This window comes from Saccopteryx leptura, chromosome 2, assembly GCF_036850995.1.
Source record: "Saccopteryx leptura isolate mSacLep1 chromosome 2, mSacLep1_pri_phased_curated, whole genome shotgun sequence".
NCBI lineage: Eukaryota > Metazoa > Chordata > Mammalia > Chiroptera > Emballonuridae > Saccopteryx > Saccopteryx leptura.
The window spans coordinates 24157036-24183283 of NC_089504.1; the positions used below are offsets into that span (position 1 = coordinate 24157036).

Consider the following 26248-nt stretch of genomic DNA (forward strand, 5'->3'; position numbering starts at 1 on the left):
CCAAAAGACTAAATTGCTGTCTTCTAAAAAGATAAAATAAATATTTAAGGCTTGCTTTAACATGGATGTAAGTCAAAAAACATTTATGGCAGAGTTTTTCAGCTTGTTGAAATGAAAAGATTATAAATTGGAACTAATAAATAATCATGTTCCCATAAAATATGACAATAAAGGGTCGTTCTCGGTTGAAAAGGAGTGCAAAATATTTATGAGTAAATATGGATTATTTCATCCTTTGTTTTCCCTGAGGAGCACTAAAAATTTATTAAGTCCAGTGTCAGAGAAGCAATATAATTTGCATGTGTATGAAACACCAACTCTAATTTACTGTCAGTACTCTTGAGAGATGTTATAAATCCATTTTGTCTCTTGTTGGAAAACCACAGTGATTTAAGTAATATGTTGACTCTAACAGAGGTTTTTTAATCTGGTTTTTCAGATTTTGTACAACTTGATTATAGGAATTTATCTTATTTATCTTTTAATCCCACCTGGCACCTGGTGGAATGTGCTATGCATGATGGACACACTCAATGAAAGTCAAAATGTGGAAGACAGGATATTGCTACACATTTAATAAAGATTCTACTTATATGATGCACACAGTCGATAAAGATCAAGTGTGGCAGGCAAAGGATTTCTACTCTGTTGTCATTGATAGTTGACTGGTTCAAACCACTGCAGTGATTGAAATACTAGGGTATAAGGCTTAACCTTTAATTTAAGCATTCATAACCTTTAAGGAGTGATCAATCCTAAACATGTTTAATGCGCTCAGAATTCATGCTCTGCTGACTAATATAATTGAAAGGGTTGCTTCACAATAGATTATGTTAAACAATGGCATTGGTTGAACATGCACTAAGTATTATGCCCCTACTTCCTTTCCTATTATTTTAAAACTAAGGTTTTATCATAAATAAATATATGCTTGATATTTAAAAAATTGGAAAATGCAGGCCCTGGCTGGTTGGCTCAGCAGTAGAGCGTCGGCCTGGTGTGTGGGGGACCCGGGTTCGATTCCCGGCCAGGGCACACAGGAGAGGCGCCCATTTGCTTCTCCACCCACCCCCTTCCTCTCTGTCTCTCTCTTCCCCTCCCGCAGCCAAGGCTCCATTGGAGCAAAGATGGCCCGGGCTCTGGGGATGGCTCCTTGGCCTCTGCCCCAGGCGCTAGAGTGGCTCTGGTCGAGGCAGAGCGACGCCCCGGAGGGGCAGAGCATCGCCCCCTGGTGGGCAGAATGTCGCCCCTGGTGGGCGTGCCGGGTGGGTCCCGGTCGGGCGCATGCGGGAGTCTGTCTGACTGTCTCTCCCCGTTTCTAGCTTCAGAAAAATACAAAAAAAAAAAAAAAAAAAAAAATGGAAAAGGCAGAAAAGTAGAAGAAAAATACATCTTACCCACAAAGTCCCAATAAAATTCTTGAGTCCACTTGATTTTGTTCAAAAATGTTTAGCCATGTTGTCTTCTGGCCTTTAGTGCTACAATACTGCTATTTGAGAGCAAATGAAACTTTGTTCTGTGAGGGGTTGTTCTTGTTTTTGGTACAATGCCTGATGTTGCAGGATTATATCTGTGGACTATTAAAAGAATTAGATGTGCCCAACCTTTGGCGTATTTAACAGAAATTCACTCTCCTTTCCTCTCCATATCCCTGTTTATGACAGGGAGTCACGTGCCATCTGACTGAAAGGATGCATTTCTATGGATCTCTGCAGCCCCCTCCTCTCCCTCTTTCTTCTCCTTTCCTCTCCAACTACTTTACCTTCCCCTGTTTCATCTACCTTTACCCTAACTTCCTCTTTCTTTCTCTTTCTTTTCCCCTCTCCTTGTTTTCCCCCTTTTCTTTCTCCTTTTCTCTTATCTTTCCTTCCCCTGATTGAAAATTCTGATTGGAGCAGGTCTAAGCTAGAAGTAGAGGAACAGAAATGTAGAAAGAGTATAAACTCTTTAGAGATGATTTTATCTAAAAAAAAGAACACACAATAGATTGGAGCCCCCGTTAAAGGTACAAACATTGATAAAGTTGAAGCTCTTGGGACTGAAGGGGAAAGACAGAAAGCTGTTGTCAGAGATACAGACACTTGGATTGGTGATGGTGAAGTCTAGTGAATAAGGCAAGAGAGAGGAAGGATGTGGTTATTGGAAATGAGGATATTAAGAATATGACACCAAGAGACTAGAATGATCATCTATATAGATAATGAAATCACCAACTTGTATGTGTGTGTGTGTGTGTGTGTGAGAGAGAGAGAGAGAGAGATTGAGAATGGATGAGAATAAGAAATCTTTAAAGAATGAGAAGTAGCTCAGAGGTCAGCAGACAATTGGGGGGAAAAAAAAGATGTCAGTTATATAATATGATATTGGAGTAGAATACCTCATGTTCATATTTCAGGAAAAAGAAGGAGAAGGATCAGGAAGGAAAAAAAACTTTCTCAATTGAGGCAGCCCCTATAAAAAGCTTTTCTAGAAGTCCCACTCAACTTCAGTTTATATCTCATTGGCTGTCATTCCTTGCAGTGGAGGTAGAGGTTTTTTGCTTATAGCTACATATATTATTATGCTGAATTAGACCAGGAAGATGGCTTGGGGGTGGGCAAATAGCATTTTTTGCTACAGCAACAAAAAACAAACAAAACAATGTTAAAGCACAAGTCAAGATCAGCATCCTGAGTTAGGTTTTACAGTAAGTGTCTGGGAATAAAGGAGTGAAAAAGCTAAAAGGGCAGGCTCTTTGGTCAGAGAGTGAAATACTAGAATGTAGGATTGCAGAGGTTGGCCAGCTTTGCAGGGACTGGGATCATTAAAAGGCCCAGGACCTGCCCATGAGATCTGAGAATCAAGTTGCTCATGAACCTGAAATCTTTGTCCCCTTCCTTTTGTTGGAATGTAGCCTGGAAAATCACAGCAAAGGCAAAGCTGAGGGCTGAAGATGCCTCCTGTGTCCAGCATCCCAATTATAGGCATCATCATCCATTTAGGGCCGGATTCCTTAGAGACAGTTTAAGTTCCCCACCGATGGGTAGACAGCTGAACACAGTGATATTGCTTGGGCAATGCGTTTGGTAAAACACAGGCTTTTAATTGTCTAGTACCAACTCAAAAAATAATGGTATGTTATTTACTGTTTGCCGCTTTAAGAAAAGGACCTTTTCTTGCAAGGTGTCGGCATTATTAAACTTATTATTTTTGTCCTTATCCAGTAAAATGTGATCTAATAGTTTTCATTTTATATAGTAAGAACATGCCCCCGTCTCCGCCAACCCAAACATGGCCGCCTCAGCTGTTCCACGGGGGACATGTCCTACAAGACAACGTGTCTGGTTACTTGTGATGAAGGGTACAGACTAGAAGGAAGTGTCAAACTTACCTGTCAAGGAAACGGCCAGTGGGATAGTTTAGAACCCCGGTGTGTGGGTAAGTTCCTAGAAGGCATTTGCTGATTCATTTCTCTTGTTCTCTGATATCTCCTGTTTTCTGTGAAGACCTAGAACTAAAAATTGACTCATAGTGACTATAAATATACAATTATATATGCAGATGCACAGAGATATAGACATATAAATAAATGTTTTCTATTCCCCTCCACTGGTTAAAAGACTTCTATACCACAGTCTAATTTTCCAAGTCACTGAAGTTTACACTTTAAATGATAATGCTTTAAATTTTTTAAAATTATTTATTTTTACTTTTTAATTGAATTTATCAGAGTGACATTGGTTAATAAAATTATATAGGTTTCGGGTGAACAGTTCTGTAATACATCATCTGTATATTGTATTGTACATTCACCCAGAGATGAGTAAATTAAAAAGCTGTGGTACATTTACACAATAAAATACTGATTGGCCATTTAAAAAAATAAAAAGGAAATCTCACCCTTTGTGACAGCATGGATGGATCTGGAGAGCATTATTCTAAGTAAAATAAGCCAGTCAGACAAAGACAAGTACCATATGATCTCACTCATATGTGGAATCTAATGAACAAAATAAACTAACAAAATAGAAACAGACTCCTAGATAGAGAACAGATTAACAGCTGTCAGAGGAGCAGGAGGTTATGAAGCTGGGTAAAAAAATTGAAGGGTTTAAGAAAAAATGGGGCTAATTTTGATGGATTAAAAAAGGAAAGCAAAGGTTATATAATTCCATCGCTTTGTTAAACACAATTTACTTTGACCTTGTTGATCAAAGGATAGAATTATGAACCAATGGATCTCAAGATAGACCACAAAATTCTATTTCATCTTATATTCTTCCTTTTCCTTCACTAAGAGTTGTAGCATTTCACTACTGCAGTTGGGTCCAGAATGAATAAATTCAATAGCTTTTTCAGTGTTCTGTTTCTTCTACAGTACAGATACAAATAACAATGATAATAATGGTGATGAGGAGATGATAACTACTATCTATGTAGTGAAACCTTGCTAGGTGTCAGATACAGTGTACCTAGGAGCACTAGCAGGTATGCAATGAAATATCCAACTTCCAAAAAAGGGAGAACAGCTATGTATGGAATACATTGAGATGTGCCAGGACCTCAGGTGGGAGAACGAGATACTGTATCTATGCCAGTTCTTGCCAAATTGACTTGCAGCTTTATTCTAGTATCACCTAGTATTAGCTTCATGGGTGATCATAAGGGAGAATATCACCAGGAGAGATATTGGGCTTACCAGGGGATTCAAATCAGCCCAACAGTTGACCCCCACTGTGCAGGCTCAGAAAAACTGGTATTATCAGACTGAAAAGAGATTAATCTCTCTTATACAGAAGAATAAAATTTACTCTTAAACAAGGATTCGGTGCATTAACAGTGACATACCTACACTTATGAGTACAGTAAGACATTAGCCTGACTGACAAGCCTTGTCAGTATTTTCAATGGGTGAAGAGAATGTGTAGCATTTGCAATGTCTGACCACGCCCAAAAAATTCTCCCATTTCCCTGCAACAGAGCGCCAGTGCTCCGCCTTTCCGAAGCCCAGAGGTGTCGTCCTATCCCCGCCCAACTGTGGTAGGCAGCCAGCCAAACCTGGGACAACTTGCCAGCTAAGTTGCCACCCCGGCTTCATTTTATCTGGAGTCAGAGAAGAAGTGCGATGTACCACCTCTGGAAAATGGAGCGCCAAAGTTCAAACAGCTGTTTGTAAAGGTAGGTCTTCCACATTGGTCAGATTAGAAACCACGTTCCTATATCATGACATATGGTACATGTGGGACTGCCCTTCTTTCAACTTTTGCAGCAAACCCATGATAAAATGGTGGGTGTTACCCCAGTAACAGGATTTCTGTTTCAAATGGTGGAGTTACAAAATCCAATTACAACATGCCAGGCAATGACAGAAGACATACGCAAATAAGGATCATATTGGATCTGGAAATCAGCTAAGTTTTTCATCAGGAGATGAAACTCTTTGAGGAATCTCTTTTTTACAACTCTAAATGCCAGAGAAAATGGAGCAATGTCCAAACAATACAGAGGGAAAGTGTATGTAAACTTTAAATTCCAGATCCAGCCAAGCATTTATTCTAATGTGAATGAAAAGTCACATACTTCTTCAAATTCTCAGAGTCAATATGGTAATGCATCTTTTTTTTTTCTTTCTACTACTTCTTTGTTCAGGAAAATTGTTAAGTATAAGCCTCTTGGAGAAAATGAAACTATAAATTAAATAAAACTATAAAGAAACAAAACATGAATTAAATAAATTCACATACATGTATTCTGCTGCAAGTTACAGAAGATCTAATTTTTATTATTATTATTATTAATTGTATTTTTCTGAAGCTGGAAACGGGGAGGCAGTCAAGACAGACTCCCGCATGCACCCGACCAGGATCCACCCGGCACGCCCACCAGGGGGCGATGCTCTGCCCCTCTGGGGTGTCGCTCTGTTGCGACCAGAGCCATTCTAGCGCCTGAGGCAGAGGTCATGGAGCCATCCCCAGCACCCGGACCATCTTTGCTCCAATGGAGCCTTGGCTGCAGGAGGGGAAGGGAGAGACAGAGAGGAAGGAGAAGGGGAGGAGTGGAGAAGCAGATAGGTGCCTCTCCTGTGTGCCCTGGCCGGGAATCGAACCCGGGACTCCTGCACACCAGGCCGACACTCTACCACTGAGCCAACTGGCCAGGGCCCAGAAGACCTAATTTAACGTAACTTCAAATGGGGGGATTTATTATAAGAATTTAGCTCTGCAATAACTAATATGGATATGTGTAATGATACTACTTCTAATTCAGTGTTTCTACTGCAGGTTTCGTACTGCAAAAAAGATCATTGGCTTTAATTTGTTTGTTTTAACAGTGCCTGTTAGCACTACTAACTCATTTACTTGACAGCCCTTGTTTTAAAGTATAGTTCCTTCCTGCCAGTCAACATTCATATTTTTTCTGTTTATTTCTTTATTTCATTCAAAAAAATATTTATCAACACTTTATTATATGCCAAATCTTCTATAGCACAATGGGACAAGAAATAACTTAGCATTCAAAGAACTTACATTCTTCTAGAGAGACCATTCAATTTCAAAATGGCGTGTTGTGTTTCACAGTTAGGAAGGAGGTTGCGGTCAGCAGGTGCCAGTTCAAGGAGGTCTTAGGAAGTCATGCTAAGCTCATTTATCCTGACAGCATTGTGCATTCCAAATCAATCAGGAATTGCGATGGAAAAGATGAGCCACAAAGTATTAATATATTTTTATCTCATTCTTAAATGATGTAGAATTACTTATCAAGATATTAATTGATTTGTGCATTTACTGAGTCAGATGTGGAGGCTCCTCAAATCAGCTGTCCCAAGGACATCGAGACGAAGACTCAGGAACAGCAAGACTCTGCCAATGTCACCTGGCAAATCCCCACAGCTCAAGACAACTCAGGGGGAAAGGTAAGGTTTATGCAAATGTATGCATCCTTTTTAAAGTGGATTCTAAATACTCTATAAAAATGTGTGATATTAAAGATTTACTGCCTGACCTGTGGTGGCGCAGTGGATAAAGCGTCGACCTGGAAATGCTGAGGTCGCCAGTTTGAAACCCTGGGCTTACCTGGTCAAGGCACATATGGGAGTTGATGCTTCCTGCTCCTCCCCCCCTTCTCTCCATCTCTCTCTCCTCTCTCTCTCTCTCCCTCTCTCTCTCCTTTCTAAAATGAATAAATAAAATAAAAATAAAAAAACTTAAAAAAAAAAGATTTACTAATACTCTAATGATAGCATTCTCTCTGTATACACTCTACTGATCCATGTTAATGACTCATTTGATAGAATGATCAGCTTTGTTGTGTTTTTTTTTTGACAGAGATAGAGAGAGAGACAGAGTGAGGGACAGATAGGGACAGACAGACAGGAACGGAGAGAGATGAGAAGCATCAGTTTTTCATTGCGGCATTTTAGTTGTTCATTGATTGCTTTCTCATATGTGCCTTGACCGTGGGGCTACAGCAGACTGAGTAACTCCTTGCTCAAGTCAGTGACCTTGGGTCCAAGCTGGTGAGCTATGCTCAAACCAGATGAGCCCGCACTCAAGCTGGCGACTTTGGGGTCTTGAACTGGCTCCTTGGCATCCCAGTCTGACGCTTTATTTAGGAATTTTAAAATACAATGGAAAAGACAAATGAATTTGGCTACCAAAGTATTTTTTAAAATTCCTGGCCCTGGCCGGTTGGCTCAGTGGTAGAGCGTCAGCCTGGCGTGCAAGGGGTCCCGGGTTCGATTTCCGGCCAGGGCACACAGGAGAAGCGCCCATCTGCTTCTCCACCCCTCCCCCTCTCCTTCCTCTCTGTCTCTCTCTTCCCCTCCTGCAGCGAGGCTCCATTGGAGCAAAGATGGCCCGGGCGCTGGGGATGGCTCCTTGGCCTCTGCCCCAGGCGCTAGAGTGGCTCTGGTCGCAATAGAGCGACGCCCCAGAGGGGCAGAGCATCGCCCCCTGGTGGGCAGAGCGTCGCCCCCTGGTGGGTGTGCCGGGTGGATCCCGGTCAGGCGCATGCGGGAGTCTGTCTGACTGTCTCTCCCCGTTTCCAGCTTCAGAAAAATACAACAAAAAAAAATTTTTTCTAAATTAAAAAACAAGTAGCAAACTGGAGGAAAATGCTTTAAACTTTTCAGAAGTTAGAATGTTTATTACACATTAATACAGATTTATTTTATCATATCATAATTTTCAAATGGTCTAAGAAGGTAAACATATAATACAAAAAGGAAAGAATATATCTATACCATACAAACATGTGAGAATTTCATCTTTGTGTAAGACATTAAGAAACTTCAAATTAGAACAATGACCTGGTGACATATTTTTGACTTACCAAAAAGCATGATATTTAATACAGGTCAGGGAACTTTGGGTGGGAACTTTGACACTGACACTATCAAATATTTACAATGGAAATACAAATTAGTGATGTGCTTTGGGAAAGAAATTTTGTATTATCTACATTAAAGTGTTAATGATTTTGAGGTTATAATTCTGTTCATGGAAACTTATTATACGGACATAGTAAAACTATGTTTAAATTCTTTATGCAAAACTGTTCACCTCCGTGAACAGTAAAATTTGGGACGAATTTAAATGTCTTTTAATGGATTTTTCTTAAATTATCACGTATTCATTTTACAGAACATTATGGCTACAATTAGGCGTCATCTTAAATTCTTAAGACTAGATGATAACATAAAGTGCTTTAAGAAATTATGTTTAAAGAACAAGGAACAACACTTCAGATTATGCCAATGCTACAAACTAGGCCAATAGAAAAGTCTGGAAAGAAATACACCGGAACACTGTGCCGGAATTTTTCCCTTTTTGCTATATGTGAAATATTGTGTCATTTTTAACTTTCCTAATAATTGATCAATCAAAAACAAATAAATGTATTATTGATATTAACTTTGACTTTCAAAACATTTATCTCCAAAACAGGTGTCAGTCCACATGCATCCTGTTTTCACCCCACCCTACCTCTTCCCAATTGGAGATGTTGCTATCACATACACAGCAGCTGACCTAGCCGGCAACCAAGCCAGCTGCACTTTCCATATCAAGGTCATTGGTAAGTCTTCAGATTACTTGGGCCGATTTGTGAAAATAATCCAGCTTTTCAAGGACCTTGCTTTTTGTCTTCAACAACTTGCTTTCCACTGATTCTTCCTACTGATACTGAAACCTCTTCAAGCCGTCCCTTTGAAACCTACACGCTCTCTTATAACTGTCGTTATTTCCCTCTGACTTCCTTCCCTGTGAGCCTTTTGAGATGTCCCCAAGGGTTGTCATCTCTTTCCGCTTCACTGACATTTATTCTCAAAGTCCGTCACGTCTGGAGTCTGTCTCCTTCACTCATGTAAACCGTCTTCATCTGGGTCACCAGTGAGTTCTAGAGTTTCTCCTACTGTATACACTTTTTAGTCCTCCTTTTGCATAATGTTTCCTTAGATTTCATCTTATTAACCAGACTCTCCTCATCAAAACCGTCTCCTTCCCAGCTTCTCTGACACTAGTCTTTCTGTTTCCCCCCGGGTTTTCCCCCTTAACCCTTCTTTATTGCTTCCGTAGGCCTTTCTTCCCCAGAACAACTCTCACATATGGATCACACCTAGGATTCCAGGCTTGGTTCTCTCCTCTTTCTCTTTAGAGTTTTCCTGATGAAAAAGAAAAACAAACAAACATTTCAAATGTGTAAAAGCAATAATTACATTAAAAATCACCTTCCAGACACCTTCTTTGTTGTTCTTTCCTGACATCCTAAAAGCTCTACTGCATCCGATCGGAGCTTTGCAGCCTGGCTGACCCATGCCCCTCACTCAGACCCCTCCTTCAGTGTGGGTTGCAGTGCTCAACAACACCAAATTCTAGTTCTTTAATGTCCATGAGACTTTCACCCCCTCGCCACTGGAGCCCCTGACTCCCATGTCCACATCACATCCCGAATTTATCAGCCTTAGAGCTCTAAGACTCCAGGGTTCCCGCTTTGGACATAACCTCCTGGCCTTTCAGCAATATCAAATCCTCACACCTTGCATATTCTACAACATAACTCAGATCTCTGCCCGTTGTTCCTTACATTTAGCCTATCTTGACCCTTCTGATAATAGGAAGATTCTGGCCGTGGTCCCAAATGCAAGGACTAGATTGGCCATTTTTTTCCATATGCTTATTTGGGAAGGTTCTTAGCACTTTCAGGTATATCAGCTCAAGTACTGCTGAGAACTCACAAATTAAATGCCCACCACACCCATATTACCTTTCCTACCACTGTGCTCATGGTGATTTTAGTACCCTGGTACTGCTTCTGCCATAGGCAGAGGGCAGTATGCAAGATCACCTTTTTCTTTTGACATTGAGATCCGGGACAAAACGTACCTCATCAGGAAGGGGACCCCTGGGTCATCCTGGTGTCTACTAAGGTCAGGGTTCTCTGCCAGCACAAGGAGACATCAATTCTCTCTTGCAAACTCCCTCGTCATTTTTAAATGTCAATTACAAATGTCTTTCTTTGATTTCCTGTTCCTTAGACGTAGAACCGCCTAGCATAGACAGGTGCCGATCCCCTCCTCCAATCCAGGCGTCCGAGAAGCAGCACGCCGCCACCTGGGATGAGCCTCAGTTCTCAGACAACTCCGGTGAGACTGTAGGCCTTGGGTTCTCAGTGTGGCAACACTGAACTATATTTTATTTTTAAAAAGCTTTAAAAAGCACAAAAGAGAAATGTGGAGTGAATTATCTAAGTGGATTGAATATATGAGGTAATATGTTTTAATGCTAGGATAATTACAGGAGTGGGCAAAAATAAATCTATAGTTGTTCATATGCAGGTTATGATTATTACAAAAGCTTTAGTTACTCAAAAGGATGTCACAGTGCAACTGTAACCCTACTTTTGTCCTACTTTTGCCCATCCCTGTATGTATGATTTAACATTTTTAATCTTGCCTACCCAGGGGGTTTCCCTTCATTCAGTGTTCAATGGACATTTAGTAACCTGTGCTAAGTGTTGTACTTGAAGGTATTCTAATACAGTCATTGAGTCTCTAAGCTTACTTTGTCCTGAAGGCATAAACTATGCATTTTGTTGGTGTCTCCAGTGAACTTCTATGTATTTCTAGTAATTTCTTAAACATTAGCCAAAAAAAAAAAATTATAAAAGTTCATAGGAAAGCAGAAAAATGAGTAAATACAACTGAAGCTCTTTATAAGATTTCAGTAAAACCCAATAAACAACAATAAAAATGCAAATTAAATAAATTTATTATTTAAATTTTCTATATTCAGATAGACTGACCTTTTTGAGGAAAATCACTTAAGTAGTGAGAAGGCCTTCATTGAATGGGGTTTTTGAGTCTGCTGTTTCTTTGTTATAATATCAATATTATATTTTTATTTTTCTGCTAGTAGCCAAATCAACATAAATTAAATACCCAGCTGGTTTGTATAAATAGAAAATGAAAATTTAAATCCAAAAAGATAACTAGTAAAGTGACTACAGATCAATAACCTTAAACTTGGGTTCCTTCTTTCCTTTCTAGGGGCTGTATTGGTCATCACCAGAAGTCACACACCAGGAGACCTTTTTCCCCAGGGGGAGACTATAGTGCGGTACACAGCCACTGACCCCTCAGGCAATAGCAGAACGTGTGACATTCACATTGTCATAAAAGGTATTCTGGTCCTAAGTCTCCAAAAATCTGGTTACATTTAACATAGATAACTGCTATTGTGAAACAAAGCAGGCTGTGAATAGTAGATTTTTAAAGTTAAAATACTGACGAGTTTTATTTAGGTTTCCAATTATTATCACACTTTATTTCTTGATAAATAAATATATTTTCTTCCAAGGTAGTCTTTACTTAACATTTTATGAACATTTTCTCTCAAGTTACAAAGTATTGTCATGATCTTGTTTTGAGTGCTTGAGGAAACAGATTCTGAAAATGTATTTGCTACACAATGTCTAGTTTGCATGTTTACTAAGGAATGCCAAGAAGAACAGCCCCAAATCAGAACTACTTCTAGCTTTTCGTAAAATATGCCCAACTTTTAATTACACGTACATACAGCTTTTCAACTCTCCACCGAGGAAACAAAAAGCAAACATTGCTACAGTCCCACACTAAACATTTAGAATGAAAGTTATTCTAGGAACATGGTGGACAGGAGGTATCCTTTGCACAATTCAGCTTAGACTCCTGGAATTTAATTTATTTTTCTTACACACTGTATATGAATAATGCATTTTTTAATACAGAGTCTCCCTGTGAACTTCCATTTACACCGGTAAATGGGGATTTTATATGTACTCAAGACAGTGCTGGAGTTAACTGCACATTAAGTTGCTTGGAGGGCTATGATTTCACAGAAGGGTCTACAGAGAAGTATTACTGTGCTTATGAAGATGGTATCTGGAAGCCACCATATTCCACCGAATGGCCAGACTGTGCTAGTACGTGTTAATTTTTTTTCTAGACTCTTTTAGTATGTGTGTTTGCCTGTGTATGTATATTTCTATTTAATGAGAAAGATTGCCTTAATTATAGGGATTAGGTTTGTTCTTGACTTGTAAATGGACTTAAAGTATTATCTCATAGACTACAGAAGAGATAACATTTAAAATAAGATCCCATATATGTGATGGAATGAGGGAGATCAGTCATTCATTCTTTAGATCTGGTTGAGATTTAGAACTATCGTATAATATTAAATCTGTATCGTTATAAAAATAACCCACTACCTTTGTCTAGTGTAAATAACATTATCTGGAATGAATATTTGATCCAGTAATATAGACGGAGTTTAAACGCCAATGTCCTGGATAAAGCCCAATTACTTGAGCTATTATTTTTCCAGCGTTGGGAAGTAAGTAGAAGCAATGGACCTTGCCTCTGTCATAGAATATCAGATGGTACAATTTTAATGGTCATGCTTATCTCAGAATATTTTGAGACACCTTGCTGAGTCTAATTTCTCCAAGGACAGATTTTTCTCTGTGATATTACTTTTAAAAAATCTAATTTCACATAACATTCAGAAATTTTTAAACATCTATTGATTGAAAATATAAACATATATGTCATAAATTTAATAAATATGAAATATACCTTTGATCCAGTCATGATTTTTCCCAGGAATATAAGGAAAACGCTTTTTATTTATCTTTTTTCCTTAAATAGTTAGAAGGTAAAGAATAATTTATCAAAGCAAATTCATCACCTGGTACCCGAGTATAGTGCTTGTTTGGCTTGTATTTGGTTTATCATGATTAATTTTTTTGTTTTGTTTTTTGTTGTTGTTGTTGCTTTTTGTATTTTTTCAAAGTGAGAAGTGGGTGGGGAGAGGCAGGCAGACAGACTTCTGCATGCACCTGAACAGGATCCACCCGGCATGCCCACCAGGGGGCGATGCTCTGCCCATCTGGGTGTTGCTCTGCTGCATTTGGAGCCATTTTAGCACCTGAGGTGGAGTCCATGGAGCCATCCTCAGCGCCCGGGCCAACTTTGCTCCAATGGAGCCTTGGCTGCTAGAGGGGAAGAGAGAGATAGACAGAAGTAGAGAAATAAGGGTGGAGAAGTAGATGGGCGCTTCTCCTGTTTGCCCTGGTCGGGAATCAAACCTGGGACTTCCACACACCATGCTGACGCTCTACCGCTGAACCAACCAGCCAGGGCTGGTTTATTATGATTAATTAATGAGTAAAAACTTCCCTTAATTGTCATCTCTCATTCTTATAACAATTCCACAATTCATGAAAGTTAAAATACTAAGTAATACTGTAAAATACTAAGTTATGGTCATTCCACGGGAAGGAAGTTAAATCTCTGTTTTGAAAACAGTAACCAACTGAAGCTGTTCTTTTCCAACATTTTTCAGTAAAACGTTTTGCAAATCATGGGTTCAAGTCCTTTGAGATGCTGTACAAAGCAACTCGTTGTGATGACACAGACCTATTGAAAAAGTTCTCTGAAGCATTTGAGACGACCCTGGGGAAAATGGTATGTCAGTAGTGCTTCTTCATTGTTTGTTGTATTTTAAAGGATGCCACTGAGCTTTTCAGAGCCTCCCTGGGTCACCAGCAACAGGGATTTCTTGTCATGATTTCCCTCTTCTGTGTGATACAAGCTTGTTCCTAATATTTAAAGTTATTCACGGGTTTTAGACTGATTGGGGTGAATATGTAATTTGTATTTAAAAGGTTTGAATTTTTTAAAAGACTCTGGGTCAGGAAGTCAGAGAAGCTTAGGGTCCGTGTGGTTTGAGAATGCCTGCGTTATTATTTGAAGTATGGCAGAAATGCCACTGTAGACTGTATTTCTATTATGATGAGATAATTGAATATTTAAGGGTTTTTTTTAAATGCATTTTTGTTGAGGACTCTTTCACTGATTACTGCAAAGCAAAGCAATGTATTTATCTGTGTGGGCATCTTGAAGGGCTGAAACACGTTCTCTTCATGTCTCATCCTAACAGAGTGGGGAGCTTAGATTTTGGATCGATTCTGAAAGTGGATTTAGTAGTCATGGTCAAATTGATGTAGACTGTGAGAGGACAGGAGTCAACAAGGCAGAGGGTACAGAAACACCAGTTCAGGAGTGGGCACACGTGGTGGGGGGAGAGCATGAAGTAGGGTCTTTCCTGACTTCTATTTTATCAATGAAAAGAGATGTAGAATGATCAGCCTAGAGTAAGGCTGGGAAGGAGTTGTTGGAGGTTTGAGAAAAGAAAAGATGGTATAAAATAATGTTCTAGGACAGTGGTAGTCAACCTGCTCCCTACTGCCCACTCGTGGGTGTTCCAGCTTTCATGGTGGGCGGTAGCGGAGCAACCAAAGTATAAATAAAAAATATAGATTTAACTATAGTAAGTTGTTTTATAAAGATTTATTCTGTCAAACTTAGCAAAAAGCCGACATAAAGTACTTGGTAAGTAATTATTATTATATGCTTTAACTTGCTGTAACTCTGCTTTATAAATTTTATAAAGTAAAGTTACTTCCCTACTTTATAAATCACCAGTACTGAGGAACCGGTGGGCGGTTAGAAAATTTTACTACTAACAGAGATACAAAAATGGGCGGTAGGTATAAAAAGGTTGACTACCCCTGTTCTAGGAGAACATAAATGAATACTTAAAAAATAAAACAGGATTGGCAGCAAGCAGGGTCGTGTTTCTCTCAAGTTATTGTTGACAACGTGGGTACATGTGTGGAAAGAGCAGAGCTAGTAAATAACATTTTAACTCAATCTAGGGTTCTCTATGCAGAGATTGAGTAGGGTGCATGCAGGGAGTGATTCATGGGGACCGTGGGATCTAAGAATCTAGGATGGGGGACTGAGGAAGTGAAGACACCGGCGGCTGAGGGCTGGTGAAGAGGTGGTAGGGTCAGTGGGTTATAAAGCCCGATGAGGTCAAAGAATTGTAGGATTCCTGGGAGGAGAGAGGGTGCAGCTACAGGTCTGATGAGGTCTGAGGGTATGACCACAAGAGTGAGTGAAGTAACCCTGAAAGACGAAGAGAAAGTGAGCAGTCAAGGGGATGGAAGGATAGTCTGGTGGATATAGAAATCATGACGAACTATAGATTAACAGGGACAATTACTAAATGTTCTTGGAGTAGGGGTAGGACGGCAGTGACCAGTGAGGAGGACACTTCCTCCACCTCCATGACCCCCACTTACGAAAACTGAAAGTCAGCTTGTATTGAGAACGAAGAGGAAGGGAACCTAAAACAAGAAGGTACGAAAAAATAATAGGTTTAGTGATTATTGCCTGTGAGCTTCAGAGGGTATAGAAGAAGGTTTGAAGACATGGAGAGGGGTGAGAGATAGGATCAGAGAAAAGGGATCTAAAGCGACATGTGGGCTAAAAGTTCAGAGATAAGAGCTATCTCGAGTCCTGGAGTTTTTGTGGTTGAAGTGACGTAATCAGAGAGAAGAGGCATGAAAGTAATCATGGTAGTTCACAGGGAGTTAGAGGAGAGAGGAAAGGGCGTGGAGGAGGGTCAGGAGCCTTTTCAAGAACAGGCAGCGCTCCAAGCTCCCCTGCCCCCTAGTGACAGAGATGGGAAGTCCACGGCACACTGGGATGTGAACTGCTTTTTGTCCTATTCACTTTTTATTTGCAGGTGCCAACATTTTGTAGTGATGCTGACGACATTGACTGCAGACTGGAGGACATGACCAAAAAATATTGCCTTGAATATAATTATGACTACGAAAATGGCTTTGCAATTGGTAACTAAATTATTTAGTCTTGGCAGTTTGTGAGACTGATCTGCAAAATAAGAAAATAATTGCAGAAGAGTAGAGCAAACTTGCAAAATTAAATTTTGTATTAGTTTATTCAAGTTCTTTATGGGTGAATGCATAATTTGATACTATACTTAGTGATCTTCATGGATATATTAAATTTTAAGTGTCAAGTGAATTATTCCAAACTATTAGCCAAAACTCTAAAAAGTGATAAGAACTAAGACAACCAAGTCACTTTCAACATTGATAATGCTGCCTCAGAAGAGAATAGTAACAGTTACAAAGTTCTAACAGCATTTTTCCTGTGGAATTCAATTTAAGTTGCAATTAAAGCTTTAATTACAAATAGTTACACATGTAAAATTTTCAGATTCCTCACCCAGAATATGTTAAGATCCAATCCATTCAAGTCTAATATAACTTCTAATGGAATTTTGATGTTTTCTTCATGTAGACTCTGAACAGTTTGTTCCTGTTTATTTTCTATTGAGAGATAACTGACACATAACTTATTAATGTCATTCCAAAGTATGGTATGTGACTTTTTTTTTTTGCTGGTATGTATGGCTGTTTTGCTTACTGCCTTAATTTTTCTAGGTGATTTCAGTTGTATCTCTTGATTAGAAAAATCATTGTCCTTTTCAGTAATTATTCTTCTTATTTTTTATTTCATTTTATAAAACTGTCCAGAACTTCCAGAGTAATGTTTTTTCAAAGTAGTGATAACAAAATAGTGGTGGTTAATTTAAGCACATGGATTCTATGATCAACTACTTTGGCCTAAATTCTGGCTTTAATACCTATTGGCTGTGTGGTCCTAAGCAATGTATCAAACTATTCTGAGCCTCAGTTTCCTCACCTATAAAATGAGGATATGAACACTGAACTCGTAGGGCTGTTGTAAGGATTGAATGAGTAGGTTAAAGTGAAGTGCTTAGGAAGTTATTTGAGACAGTAGTAATTCACACACAGCAGACATCCTTTTTGTTATAGATGAGAATCATATTTGTAATATTTTGGTAACTTGGCATTAAGCGTGATGTTGACTGTTGCTTACACGTTTTACATTTTAAAAATATTTTTGTGCATATATGTCTATTATAAAATTTTTTAAATGCTAAAAAAAAGAATGAAATCAAAATAATCCACAGTTCCAGAAATAATTCTGCTAATACATTAATATCTATAACTGTATGTGTGTGTATGCCCATACTATGTTGTCAAAACAAATTTTCAGTTAAAATTATCTTGAGGACATTTTTATGTCATTAAATATTATACTTCAATATAATTGAAATGGCCATACCACATATTATCTCATCAATTAGTTTACCATAATTCACATAAATAATCTCCTGCTGGTGGACTTTGGGTTGTTTTTCATTTTTAACTATTACGGACAACTTCTCAGTGAACATAGTGGACATTAAAGTTTTGGATAGAAAACTACAAGGGACACTGGTAGTGGAGTAGGTAGTGGCACATGTCGAATAATAATGCGGTTCCCCTCCCAGATTGTTCAGGTAGGCTGTGAGGGTACAAGGATATACACACGGAGTCAGTTATCATCATAAAGCTTTAAGGTGGGTAATATTTGTCATCCCATAGGGAACCAAATGACAGTTTTCTAGATTCAGGCATAGGCAATGGTACAAGTAATCCTAAGAGACAATCCTTCCCCCTTGAATGTCTTTACAAAGTCACAAGATCGGTGTAGTATTTATAATAACACCTTCCCAAATTCAAATGTATGCAAAACAAAGAGCCAATAGAGATAGTCAGTGGTTTGATCTCATAACAATCATGTAATTAAAACTAAAAAGAGATGCCACTTTTGACCTGTCAGCTTAACATATTTGAAAAAGAATTATAGTACCTAAAGTTGGCAAGGGTGTTGGGGAAAATATCATATTTATAGATGACAGGCAGAGGAGAAATTGAAGAATATTTGATCATGGATATTTAAAGGATTAAAAGTGCTCCTACCCAGCAATTCCACTTCTAAGAATATTTTTCAAAATAAGAATATGCTAATATGCGAAGATGTACCACATATTGTAAAACCTAAGATGCACATTTTTTAATTGGACATCTCTGAAATTGGGATATGTCTTCCCATTGATGGTGTCTTATATTTTATGAAATACTGTACATACAAGGATATCTTAAAATTTTGAAATAACCTACAAATCTGAAAATAAAAACCTAGTTATCCATAGAATATTATGAAACCATAGAAACAGAAGTGCCATAATATGTGGTTGAGAAAGTTTGAAAAAGATTACCAAATAGTACATACATACAGAATCTTGTTTTGTTAAAAGTGTGGCATGTTTACTTTTATTCCAGTTATATATATGTATGCATGCATAAATGAATATGTGTTATCCATATATTCATAGAAAAAAATCTTGCCGGAAATGTTATTGACATTATTTCTATATGGTAGAATTATAGGTAATTTTTAATATTTTTCTCTTTGCTCATCTGGGCTTTTATTTTCTGTTTAAGTGAAAAACAAAAATATTGATCCCAGTTCATTTTAATGGCCAGAGACATAAAGTAAGCAAAAATAAATAAATAAATAAATAAATCCCTCAATAAACAACTTACTAAGGTGGACAGGGAGGTACAAACAGATATCAATGTTTAAAACACTTAACTAAGCAACAATGGTATGCCCAGACAAATATTAATATTATAAACTGAGGTTTTAGAATGAGTCCAGTACTGAGCTAGGTTTATATATTTATATTGTCTCACTTATTCCACGGACAAGCTTACGAGGTAAAAATAAAGATCCCAGTTTGTAAATGAATTAATTGAGGTTCTGAGGGATGAAAGTAACCCGACTAAGATTGCACAGCCATACACCATACATCAAGAAGCCACAGTCTGAACCCATGCAGCCGATCACAATGATATTACGCATCTACAGAACCGCACATCTCCATGTCGCCTCTGGCATAATTTTATATTTATATATTTAACTATATGCGGCCTTCAGAAACTAGGCAAATATCTTTAAGTCTTCACAAAAGGAAATTTGTTAAGTTTGTGAAGCTGATTTTTTTTAAATGAAGCAAACCTTGAAGGGAACGAGGAATTGATCAAAATTCTGCAGTCACTCCCCATTTACCTATAAAACTATAATGATTAAATATTGAGTCAAAGATAGGATGGTTTAAATGCCTGTATAGCTCCATAGAGACTTTTCTTTCTACTTTTAATGTAATTCATTGGTAATCTAAATTTAATAATATAGAGTGCCTAAAATTTACAATATGAGATCATAGACAAAGCACTGTATGCGGTACATGTAGGCAATTTAAGCAGTGGTCAAGCGTAATTGGATTTGTGGCTTAATCATTGAATCTAAATGCTGGTAAAGAGGCAATTGTAGAATCATTTGTTTCTCTGCCCCAAATGTCCAGGACCAGGTGGTTGGGGTGCAGCTAATAGGCTAGATTACTCTTACGACGACTTCTTGGATGCTGTGCGAGAGACCCCCATGGGTGCTGGCAAAGCCAGATCTTCACGGATTAAAAGAAGTGCCCCGTTAACTGACCACAAAGTTAAGTTAATTTTTAACATCACAGGTAAGGAAGGACAAACTGTCTATTTGAAAAAAAAAATCATTTTATGTGTAAGTCTTGGTCGCAGATCTATTTTTCAAATACCTGCTTGTTATCATTGGGAAATAAACCTGGAACTGAAAATTAGGGAGAGCACAGTCACTTAAGTCCTCTGATATTTTTGCAATTTAGTATCACAGATGCACGTTATGGTTCTGACAGTCACCCTGCTTTGTTCTCATCTTGGCATGATAAGCTAAGACACACTTTTTTCCTTTCCTTTTCTTTTTTTTATTAAATGATAAGCAGGGAGGCAGAGAGACAGACTCCCTGCATGTGCCCTGACCAGGACTCACCAGGCAAGCCCTCTCCAGAGCAATGCTCTGCCCCTCTGGGGCTGGCGCTCCATTGCTAAGTAACCGAGCCGTTTTTAGCACCTTGGGCAAAGCCATGGAGCCATTCTCAGCACCCAGGGCCAACTTGCTTGTACCGTTCGTATCATTTGTGCCATGGCTGCAGGAGGTGAAGAGAGAGAGAGAAAGGGGAGGGGGAAAGGTGGAGAAGCAAATGGTCACTTCTCTTATGTGCCCTGACTGGGAATCAAATCCAGGACTTCTACACACTGGGCTGACTCTCTACCACTCAGCCAACTGGCCAGGGCTTGAGATACACTTTTCAAAAGCCAGAATTTACAGCAATTTGATATCTTACAATGAAGAACTCTGCAAAAAGGTGATTCAGTTTCAGCATGGGAACAAAGGATTCAAACAGATTTGGATTGTTCTTAATAATATCCTGTACTAGTTGCTTAGTAAGCAGTGGTTGAACTGGAGTTTATTTTTCCTGGAAGATTTCTGATATGCCATTGTTTTTAAGTAAAAACGAACCACAGATGACTTCCTGAAACACCATGTTTGTGTGTTATCTTTGATTTTTGTCTTGTTTTTATCTCAGCTAGTGTGCCTTTACCTGATGAAAGAAATGATAGCATTGAATTGAAAAATCAGCAGCAACTCATTAACACTTTGGAAATGATCACAAACCAACTGAAACGGACCCTGGATAAGGAGCCCATGTACACTTTTCAGCTTGAATCAGAAATACTTGTCGCCGATAGCAATTCATTAGAAGCGGAAAGGGCTTTCCTCTTCTGCAGACCGGGCTCAGTGCTCAGGGGGCGCATGTGCGGTAAGACTTCGCCCTGCAATCAAAAAGATTTGGTGCATTTTGGGGTAAATGAAATGGGTAGAGACATTTTACAAGTATAATAGGATTTTGAGGTGAAACGTACTTTTTTTGCTTTTATTGTGTGCTTATAATTTTGTCTCAAAAGTCTTAATAAATGCTATTGATTAGGATGAGAAAACTGTTTTCGATGAGAAACTGAAATTTTAGTGTTATTCATAGATCTTTAGACCTCACAGCTTTCAGCAGCAGCTCCGATAACAGTAACTAATAGTTTTTTACCACTTCTGTATGCTGGCTGAACAGAGTCAAACCTCTCATATTCGATCTTTGAGGTGCCATTATGATTAAGCACATTTTACAAATGAGAAAACTGAAGCCAGAGAGGCTAAGAACTTACCCAGTAAGTCCAAACCTATTAGACAACAGGTGGTGTCACCAAGAGTCCCACTCGGGCAGCCAACACCAAACTCACATAGCATAAAATTCACCATTTGAAAGTGTACATTTCAGTGGTAATTGACAACATGGTTGAACCATCACCCCTATTGTAGTCCCCAAATATTTTCCTCAGCCCCAGAGGTGACCCTCCACCCATTAGCAGTCACTCCTGATTCTCCTTCTCCCCAGCCTCTTAACTTTCACCCTTATTCTAGGGTGCCACCATCTGGATCAATTCCAGCCTATTTCCTAGTAAGTCACCATTTATAGATAGAAGAATCACCTCTGACCAAACTCTTTACACTCAACTGAAAAATATGACATGAGTTTTCTGTTCATCCCTCCCTCCGTGGGTGAGGGATCTTGATCAGGAAACTTTCCTCAGCAGTTCTTTGTGCTAGTCCCAGAACTCAGCTGGGTTTTTCATAGTGAGATCAGTTCAGCCCAACAAAAGCACGTTAAAGGTGTCATTCTGAGTTCTGCTCCTGTTTCCTCTCCACCTTGTGAGTAAGTCAGGAATCGCCTTACGCAGAGGTCCCTGTATCAGCAGCATCTGAATGGCTTGTTGAACTGCATCGTGACTCAGACCCCAACCCAGAACTAATGCATCTTGCACTTTGGTGGCAGGACCTTACTTAAAATCTGCATTTTTAGTAAGTTCTCAGGGTATTCTAACATGCTTTAACACCTTGGAATCACCTAACTACTAATTCCAAGTTTCCTTGCTATAAGAATACTACCTATGCTAAAAGCCTTTTGCTGGGGTTAATATTCCACTATGGTCTAGAAATTCAGAATCACTCCAAGTAGAAGACCAAACCTTCCAAAAAGGAATGTCCAGAAACTGGCCTTTTTAGTTGGGGCCACGGCTCTGAGGCTGACTCAGAGTTGCCTTCACTGGGCAGTAACTCTTACAGGCAGAGACAAGGGTCTACTTACCTTACCTGTTTTCCGCTTGTCACTTTTGCCTGACTTTGTTTCCAGAAGTAATGCTCTAATGAACAAGCAGTCATTCTCATTGGGGTAACAGCTAAGAAACGTTTGGAGTATCTCAGAGCCTCAGATGTACCTAAACGTTTATTGTTTTATCTTTGTTTTTTGTTTTTTTTCCCCAGAAGCCTTTTCTTTGTTACCTATGTACTTCCCAGTAAGATCTGGCTTATGGAAGCTTCCACACACACACGCTTTAAAGCCCCCATCATATAAACCCTAAGCTTGGTAAACAAAAATTTGCATTTTCTCAAAAAAAAAAAATAAATAAAAAAGGATCTACTATTGTTGGTTTCTAGGAATATTTTTCTAGATTTATCTTGTGAGTAAATTGAACCCTAAACAATAGTACCCGGAAGCAGGCTGTATTACTTTCGTGTTTTGGGAGAAGAGAAGCCAAGTGTGTCCCATTGCTACTGTTTACTGTATTCAGTGTGTCCTGTTTGTTTGTATTTTTAATTATTTTTTAAATTTATTTAGAAAATTAAATTTAATGGGGTGATACTGATCAATAAGAGTACACAGGTTTCAGGTAAACGTTTCTATGACATTTGAACTGTTGATGTTCTGTTCTTTTTCTCTTCAGTCAAATGCCCTCTGGGAACACGCTATTCTCTGCAGCGCTTTGGCTGCGAAAGCTGCTTGTTGGGATTTTATCAAGATGAAGAAGGGCAGCTCGAGTGCAAACCCTGTCCAGCGGGAACTTACACCGAGTATCTCCACTCCAGGAACAGTTCGGAATGTAAAGGTAGAGGCAACATGCTCATTTTATTTTCTTCTTCTTTTCCAAGGGAGAGGAGGGGAGAAAGACAGACTCCCACATATGCCCAGACCAGGATCCATCCAGCAATCCTCGTCTGGGGCTGATGCTCTGCTCATCTGGGGCCATGCTCGCAACCAAGCTATTTTTAACGCCTGCGGTGGAGGCTCCACGGAGCCAGCCTCAGCACCTGGGGAACACATGCTTGAATCAATCAAGCCACGGCTGTGGAAGGGGAAGAGAGAGAAAAGCAGGACAAGGAGGTGTGGAGAAACAGACGGTGGCTTCGCCTGTGTGCCCTGACTGGGAATCAAACCCGGGACATCCGCACACCAGGCTGACGCTCTACCACCAAGAACCTGCACATTTTGAACTGAAGAAGCCTGAATTTTGTCTCCAGTCTAACTGGCAAATAGGATGAAATAAGAGCATCGCTGAAAGCCATTGCATTAGCTTATCTTTTCTATCTTTTAATTCTAAGATGTTACATGAATGTTTCCCACATTTGAAGGAAGTCCATTTATCTTCCCTTTTTGAACATTCTTTTGCTCTAAGTCAAACTCCACTGCCAATGAATTCAGTCCACCTTCATCGGCAAGCCTGGATTCTTTCACTGAATATCACTTCAATTGGTGAGAAGGACTTTCACAACACTTAGCAATCATTGGCTTGCTTTTCTTGTTAGACTAGTGTTTGACCTGATGGGATCAACTCTCCATTTACTTAGAAATTCATAGCTACAGATTCATATGCACATATTCTTGTGACTAAATAAAAAATCCAGTATTTTCAAAATATTTTACTGTTCTCAATGAACATTTTTTATGGAAACATTTTCTTTCATAATTGAAGTTACAGTATGACACAGTCCAAAAGAAGGAATTTCAAAGATGGGTCTTCTTGCTGTGGTTGCAAAAGCCAGTGTGGATGCCCAATGGCAAAAAGAGACTGTGGAGGCCGGACCTGTGGTGGCACAGTGGATAAAGTGTCAACCTGGAATGCTGAGGTCGCTGGTTCAATACCCTGCACTTGTCTGGTCAAGGCATATATGGGAGTTGATGCTTCCTGCTTCTCCCCCCTTTCTCTCTTTCTCTCTCTCTCTCTCTCACTCTTACTCTCCTCTCTAAAATGAATGAATGAATGAATGAATGAATGAATAATAGACTGTAGAGCAGTGCTGGGTGCTTGGAAGTGCACTAAATGTGTTAGTAGTTCTGAAGTGAGAGTCACATGGAGGAAAAGGGCAGAACGAAAGGACAGAACACCCGGAGTCGGGGCGTCTGGCCCTGATGCCTTTACCACAAAACCATTGCAATGAATTTTGGAAAGCTGCTTAAATAACCTCTCTGGGACTGATGCCAAGACTGTTCTTACTTTCTACTCCAATGAAATAGTGTCTGTAGGTAGGAGGAGGTAGGAGGACCAGTTCTTAATTAGAGCAACAGCGGTCCCAGCTTAGTTATGTGGCTCTAGCCCAGTTTGGAGTTTTGTTTCTGTCATGCAAGAGAACTTTGGACAAGCTGAGAACTTATACCCCATGCTAACTTGTTCTCATGATGGTGACTTTCTGAGATGCAGATTTCTAACTGCACTCAAAAACCACTTACTTTGCTGGTTTCTGTGTGTCAAACACTGTACCTGGCAGTAATGGAAGTCACAGGACACGAGCCTAAAGCTTACTTCTATACAGAAGCATGAGGGAGACTAAAATACAATGTGTGTGCTTGGTGTCTGTGGCCCCCATCCTGTCCTAAGTAAATTGAAAGCAGAAAACCCTGTCCTACTCAGTCAGGGCTGATGTCATTATTATTAACCATATTACATTTTTCTCTTTAGCTTTTTGTAAACAAGGTACCTACTCATCTAATGGGCTTGAGACTTGTGAATCGTGTCCGCTGGGCAGTTATCAGCCAGCAGTTGGTGCCCGGAGCTGCCTCCCATGCCCAGAAAGCACTTCGACTGTGAAAAGAGGAGCTGTGGACATTTCTGCTTGTGGAGGTTGTCAAAGCCTTAGACATTGATATTTCTTCAAGCCCGCTAGGGTCTATGCATGGAGGACTGGAACATTTTCAGCAAAACCATATGTCTACTGTATGCAAAGAATGTAAATAACTATCTCTTCATTGAGCGTTCCCTTTTATTCCGCCAACCAATACTTAAGTGTAAACACCCACAGCATAAACATTGTGTTAGTGCTGATAGAGGAACGCAAATACGAGACTTGGCCTTAGACCTCAGCAGTGACATAGTCAGCTTCGTGAGATGGTTAGACATACCTCTCAGGCAGGGACTGTGTGTCCTCATTTTCCAAATGAAGTCCTGTCTAATATTCCTTGAAACCCTAAAAATGCATTCTGTGAATTACGGCATTTTGTTCCCTACAACATGAAGATTTACATAAGTGGTTATCCACTCTGGCTACACATTAGAATCTTTTTTCTTATTTATAAATTAAATTTAATGGGGTGACATTGGTCAATACAAGAATACATAGGTTTCAGGTAAACATCTCTATAGCATTAGAATCATCTGCATATTTATATCTATGCTTTAAAGACACTGAAGTTCAGTCTCCGCCCCCCAGATGTGCTTGATTTAACTTGTCTGGTTTTCAAGTTTCCCCAGGTGATTCTAAAACAACAGGAAAAGTCTAGCAGACTCATTTTGGTTTTCAGATGTTAGCATGGAGGGCCCGTTAAATCCATTTTTGGTTCAGCAAATCTGAGAATTTGCATTTCTAATGGGTCTGATGTGAAGCTGATTCCTCGTGGTTCAGGGATAACATGTTGAGAACCACTGATTTAAATATAAATGAGAAGGTTAGAGTTCCAATTTTCAAATAGTTCTAACATCCCTGTCAAGTACAGATTTCCAACAGTGTTACAACTAGAAGACAGAAACAAAAATAAAAGATGAAAATTTAGAATGACAGTGAAAACTTGGAATGAAGTTAAGGTCAGCCTAATATCAGAAATTCTGTACACTGCAACTGCTTTGCAGAATCAGTGGAACTGGGTTAAAAACAAAAAGTTGTTGACCTCCCTCTGCTACATCACAG

At 39.3% G+C, this 26248-nt stretch overlaps 1 protein-coding gene across 2 annotated transcripts in view; it reads left to right on the forward strand.

Moving 5' to 3' along the window:
• SVEP1 (sushi, von Willebrand factor type A, EGF and pentraxin domain containing 1) overlaps positions 1 to 26248 on the forward strand; it is a 165071-nt gene that overhangs the window by 58828 nt on the left and 79995 nt on the right. For both annotated transcript variants that reach the window (XM_066367462.1, XM_066367463.1), the window contains 13 exons: positions 3238 to 3417; positions 4960 to 5157; positions 6774 to 6892; positions 8925 to 9054; positions 10514 to 10621; positions 11525 to 11656; positions 12244 to 12438; positions 13863 to 13984; positions 16113 to 16221; positions 19674 to 19838; positions 20769 to 21002; positions 23017 to 23178; positions 25027 to 25188. In XM_066367462.1, the coding sequence (XP_066223559.1) occupies positions 3238 to 3417; positions 4960 to 5157; positions 6774 to 6892; positions 8925 to 9054; positions 10514 to 10621; positions 11525 to 11656; positions 12244 to 12438; positions 13863 to 13984; positions 16113 to 16221; positions 19674 to 19838; positions 20769 to 21002; positions 23017 to 23178; positions 25027 to 25188 (2016 nt within the window). The remainder of the gene's footprint in view (positions 1 to 3237; positions 3418 to 4959; positions 5158 to 6773; positions 6893 to 8924; positions 9055 to 10513; positions 10622 to 11524; positions 11657 to 12243; positions 12439 to 13862; positions 13985 to 16112; positions 16222 to 19673; positions 19839 to 20768; positions 21003 to 23016; positions 23179 to 25026; positions 25189 to 26248) is intronic.